Source organism: Ammodytes marinus (genome assembly GCF_949987685.1).
Source record: "Ammodytes marinus genome assembly, chromosome: 7".
In the NCBI taxonomy this organism is placed as follows: Eukaryota; Metazoa; Chordata; class Actinopteri; order Uranoscopiformes; family Ammodytidae; genus Ammodytes; species Ammodytes marinus.
Window position 1 is genome coordinate 25,945,424 of NC_137211.1, and position 6,314 is coordinate 25,951,737.

The following is a 6,314-nucleotide window of genomic DNA, read 5'->3' on the forward strand; positions in this document are numbered from 1 at the left end:
AGTGACGTGTGTGAGTGTGTGTGTGTGTGTGTGTGTGTGTGTGTGTGTGTGTGTGTGTGTGTGTGTGTGTGTGTGTGTGTGTGTGTGTGTGTATTAAAGTACTTGCCACACACACATTCAAATGATCGACAAACTAAATTCTATTTAATATTTTACAACATATCCAACATGCTTACATAACATTCTATGTACATTTCTTAAAAAATTATTTTCTGCACAATTTTAAATCAGACAGTGAACAACATACAAACAAATCCTTCTGTAATAACCTTCAGAATAGTGCTAGGAATGATTATGGAAAGTTTAGTTGATGTAAGAAGTTGAGATTTTTGGTTCAGAGTATTGAAACAAACTAATGTTGAGATAATGTCCGTTAAAGTTGGTTGTATAGGAGAAATATACAGACGCAAACAGACAAGGTTTAGTCAAATAAACACCTAAATGTACATGTTGGACCTTTGATGTATACTAGCATGAAAGAAGACATGTTATGGAAGATAAATAGACACAAATCTATAAAGTGACCATGTGCTTAGGGTTCCTAGTTGACATAAAACAGTTAATTACATTTTCAAAACGGACATGGAGCCTTGAAATGATTAAGCATCAGGTGTGTGTATGTGTGTGTGTGTGTGTGTGAGAGAGAGTGTTCGCAGACAAAAGTGTGTCTTGAAACCTTACACTTTGACCTACAGGTTAAAATCCCTCCGACGACATGACGGTGTGGTGTTAATCTCAGAAATCTGCTGCTGACATTTAACACACACACGCACACACACACGCACACGCACACACACACGCACACACACACACACACACACACACACACACACACCATTCATAAAAGTCAAAACTGGAAAAAAAACTATCCACGTCAAAGCTTTTGGGATTTCAGGATATTCTAAAAGGGCAGATGATGCAGCAGTGTGCATTATAAGCATGAATGGAATGTGTGTGTGTGTGTGTGTGTGTGTGTGTGTGTGTGTGTGTGTGTGTGTGTGTGTGTGTGTGTGTGTGTGTGTGTGTGTGTGTGTGTGTGTGTGTGTGTGTGTGTGTGTGTGTGTGTCTGTGTGTGTGTGTGTGTCCGTGTGTCCTTGGGCTGAGTATATAAGTCGACCTGAAATCGTCAAAGCATCAGAAATCTCCATCGGGACCAGCGACAGGTGAACTGACACAATAAAAGGAGAGAAGAAGAAGATTGGTAAGAAATTCACTATTCATTTTTACATTCATTAATATTACTAAAAAATAAATACATAAAACGTAGATAAGTTCAATTGAAACATTGCACATTTCAATTTAACTGATCTGCTTTTCACTTTCTATTCTATTTCATACATACTGTTTTATATTTTACAAAAAATTCCTTTGCACTACGTTGTATTTAGAATGTATCTAATGTAAATATTGTTTATGTTTATCTTATTCTACGGGGCGACTGTGGCTCAGTTGGTAGAGCGGGTCGGCCGATGATCAAAGGGTTGGAGGTTCGATCCCCGCCCTGCCACCTGTGTCATAGTTGTTGTGTCCTTGGGCAAGACACTTCACCCACCTTGCCTCGTGTGAATGTCGATAGTTAGCCTGCTATCGGTGTATGAATGTGTGTGTGAATGGTAACGTGTAAATGGGAACAGGTCTCCCTTGTAAAAGAGTCTTCGGACTCAATGGGATATACCTGTATAAATAAAGGATAAAAAAAAAATAATTCTACTCTATATTTTTTCATGGTTCCTATTGCACCGTGGGCCAGTGATAAATGCCATTTAGACTCTGATGTATGTATGTCTTTTTTGACATCTTGACGAAACCACTAAGATCTTTGGCTTTTAAAATCCCTTAGAAATAATAATTGAATCTACAAAGTTAACGTTGTGATTATGTAAAAGAAAGAATGTATTTCACATAAAAAAGTTAAGATGTTAAGATTAAAAAAAAAATAATGGGAAAATAGGAGTCAAATTTAAATGAATTGTAGATTGACAAATGTTTGGTGCATAGAGGGGCTACAAGGAACTTTTACATATTTCTGAAAAAGTCTAATTTTTCCTCTGATGATTCATACAATACATGTTTAAAAATGCATCACATCAATAATACTATTACCAGTTGTACACATGTTTATTAATCAGAGCTATCTGATATTAAGTCTTGACACTGTACGTGAATAGGGTGACATTATAACTTATAGATGTCCGTCTGTCTGTCTGTCTGTCCTTCTGTCGGTCTGTCTATCTATCTATCTATCTATCTATCTATCTATCTATCTATCTATCTATCTATCTATCTATCTATCTATCTATCTATCTATCTATCCTTTAATTTATTTGTATGTATTTTTTAACATGGAAACAAACTGACGTCTGTGTGCTTGTCTGTGATTGGCTGATAGGAGGATGTGTGCTGCGTGGCTATTGGTTGCTGCGGTGATAGTGGGCGTGGCCAAAGGAACAGTTGGTCAGTGCTGGGAGAATCCCATCTGTCAGGATCTGAGATCTGAAAACAGCATACTGGTAAAATACTATCTATCTATCTATCTATCTATCTATCTACCTATCTATCTATCTATCTATCTACTGTATCCATCTATCTATCTATCTATCTATCTATCTATCTATCTATCTATCTATCTATCTATCTATCTATCTATCTATCTATCTATCTATCCTGCCTAACCTAACTTTACCTCTTTCTCTTCCAGGAATGCATCCAGCTCTGTCGATCGGATCTGACCAATGAAACGCCAGCATTCCCGGGACACGCCCACCTCCAACCTTTCGACGAATCAGAGCAGCTTTCAGACGAATTCAACCAATCGGAGCAAGACCCCAATGAAACCACTGTCAACTCCGAATCCCCTCAAATCAAGCGCTCCTATTCCATGGAACATTTCCGTTGGGGTAAACCGGTTGGCCAAAAACACCGTCCAATCAAAACCTTCACAGCTAATAACGTAGACGAAATAGAATCTGCGTTAAATTCTGAGATCAATCAAGGGGATATCCTAAGACGTGATTTGACCAAAAATAGCATACTACCGGCAGTCAAGAAACAGAAAGATAACACGTATAAGATGAAGCATTTTCGCTGGAGTTCGCCGGCTAGTAAACGCTACGGAGGCTTTATGAAGAGCTGGGACGGACGTAGCCAAAAACCGCTGATTTCACTGTTCAAATCTGTCATCAACCAAGACGGGTTTAATGAGTAGAATCGACCAATTAAAAGCTCTGAAAAAAATGTCTTAGGCCATGTCTGCAGGTATATGGATAAGTAAAAAAAAAGTTAGTATATAACTAAATTCCGCCCATGTTAAGTTAATTCCCGTACACATTAAAGTGTTTTTGAATATCTTTTTTTACTCAAGACAAAGTAAGGCCAGTAGGTTTATTTTTTTAACCTTTCATTTATACAGGTAATTCCCATTGAGTCAGGGAGACTCTTTTTCAAGGGAGACCTGTTACCTTTCCCACGTTACCATTCACACACAAATTCACCCTGCGTTCCAAATCAGATACTTTTTCTTTTTACTATGCTAAATACAGACCTACTTCACCGTTGGAAATATGAAGGTGTATTGAAATCTGAGATCCTATGTCGTATAAATGTGCAAACATTTTAGAAATCGGTTCATCCTAGCCTGAGAAAAGGCAGAAAGAGTGTTTTATGGTCTCACTGTCTAACCCTACATTTTACCATGTGTGACATCACATTTTATAATAATAGAACGCCAGTTCTGTATATATAGAAAAAAATCAGCTTTATGGAGGTTCTGACCCACAATCTACTGCAGCAGAAGTTACATCACATGGACGGAGCCTCCCAGTGAAAACAACCAGCGATGAGACGGATATAAAAGCAAGAGGCAAGTTCAAGGAGCCATGTTAGGTTGCAATGAATAAGTTAAAGTATGTCCCAATTTTTAGCATACTGTGTTCTAACAACACAGACAGACAGACACCCATGTACTGTTAATGTGGATATGGCCTGAGACTCGATCCTGGATGACTGAAAGAGATGGAAAAGAAAAAAAAAATATTTTATGATATTTTTTGAATCATGTAAATAAATAAAATATGTAAATTATATGAAAACATAAAGAGATATTTGCAAGCAGATCTGACTGTCTCCCTTTATTACCCAACATGCAACACTCGCAATTAATTGAATCATTTAAAGTCTCTACGAGGAACTTCAAACGAGACCATCAGTGCAAAGAATGCTATTTCTATATCATTTTTCTTGATGCCTTTGTCATGGGTACGCTCACCCAGAAACAACAGCTGGCGTGGTAAAAACACTACCACTTTTGTCCAAAGGGGGGCGCACTAATTAACACACACTGAAAGTTCCTCGGAGCACCTTTAAGCAATTATTTAGAATACAATATCTCACCTTTAATTCACAGACAGACAGACAGACAGACAGCCAGACAGATAGATAGACAGACAGACAGACAGACAGACATACAGACAGACAGACAGACAGACAGACAGACAGACAGACAGACAGACAGACAGACAGACAGACAGACAGACAGACAGACAGACAGACAGATAGATAGATAGATAGATAGATAGATAGATAAGCTCCACTCCAAACTTTACATTTATAACATAATGACAAAGATTCTTAAAGACCAGTTTGATGACATGCTTTAAATAAAACAATAGAAATAAAAATATTAATTAAATATTTTTTATTTATAATGGATTTACATATGATTGAGGGCATTTCTAAAGATCACGTGTGTGTGTGTGTGTGTGTGTTTTCTCATACAACTATTTATTAAAAGCATCACAACACATTTCCAGACAGAGTTTTGCGTCAATGTTGAATGGAAGCAAGAAGGTCCTTGAAGAGCTGAACATGTAGATATTTGAATCAGGTTTGAAGGTTGAAGTATGTTGAAGATTATGGAACGCGTAGGAAACGGCGGAATAATAATAATTTGATTTCAGCATTCACACCAATAAATACGCAGAATATCAATGCTGTGAATACTTTCAGCATTCACACCAATTACCCTCAAGAGAGAGAACAAAGGTCCTCTGACAAAATGACACAGTTAAAGAGATAACTGAGGCGCTTTAATGTTACAATGCTGAATTCATTCAAAGCAATCCAAATGGTCAGCCAGCAGTCCGCAGGCCGGGGACAACCCAGCAGCTAAGTGGCAAACTCAGTCAGATTTTGGCTTCGTACCAGCGTTGATATACAATATAACTGCACTCTCTCCACACTCTGCATTACTAAGAGCTATTAAGATTTGTTGGCTCATGCCCAGCTGTTGTTTGACTATGGCAGTGCTGCCTTAACATAAAACCCTTAATAAGGAAATGTGTTTTTGTGTTCCCATTGGTCAAATAGCAATACAGTACTTTCACAACAACAATAAGGTGAAAAGGCACGAATGTGACTTTGAGTGATTTGCGTCTATGCTATGTGTGTATGATTTGAAAAATGTTCGAGATGCGCTTTATAAACATTTCTGTCACAAACCAGCACTGATACTAATGGCAGGGGGCTGGCCTAAGTCGGATGTCAAGTGCTTTTTTTGTTTACTCAGATTCATAGAGGGATCTGTTGATATACACTCTTGTCCTTTGGAAATAGAATACTGTAAATAGGATCTAAGCAAAAAGGTCACCTTAGCTTCATAGCTTGAGTTTTAAAACCTACATTAATTGATTGTTTTTGGTCACGCGAGGGCTGAAGATAAAAGTTGTAGTCATACTAGCACTGACATTCTTACCTTTTCAAATAAAAACTAATCAATAAAAAGTTTTATTGATATAGCCCAATATCACAAATAGACATTTGACTCAGTGGGCTTCACACTCTGTACAGTATAACACCCTCTGCCCTTAGCTTAGACCCTTAGCTTGACTAAGAAAAAAACTACCAGTAAAAAAAACCTGTTAATTTGAAGAAAAAAAATTGCAAACTCAGTGACAGAGGAAGGGATCCCTCTCCCAGGACGGACATCATGCACTAGATGTCACATGTACAGAAAAAGAATATACAATCACAAATGAATACAATCATTGACAGGAATGTTTACATGTTAATAGTGAACAGTGTGGTTGCAGGAGGACTTCACAAGCTGTAGTCTAAGGAAAGTGAGAGATTGGCTTCTGGTGGCTATAAAATAACCACCAAAATTCATTTCTACGGGACCAGACTGTAATGGCGGGAGTCCAGGCTGCTCTCTGTTCAATCTGTGGCTGATGAATTGTGGAATGCAACATCCAGATTCTCATCCAGCGTCTGTACAGTTTCCTGCTCCTACTGGGCTGCTCAGGAAACCATCAACACTG

General features: G+C 38.0%; 1 protein-coding gene across 1 annotated transcript; it reads left to right on the forward strand.

Annotated features, from left to right (window-relative positions):
- Positions 1–2,393: 2,393 nt before the first annotated feature.
- LOC307252944 (pro-opiomelanocortin-like) lies at positions 2,394–3,205 on the forward strand (the record flags this gene model as incomplete). The annotated part of the gene is made up of 2 exons (XM_080030766.1): positions 2,394–2,510; positions 2,699–3,205. 2 exons carry the CDS (start codon positions 2,394–2,396, stop codon positions 3,203–3,205), a joined length of 624 nt encoding a protein of 207 aa, XP_079886892.1.
- Positions 3,206–6,314: the final 3,109 nt, after the last annotated feature.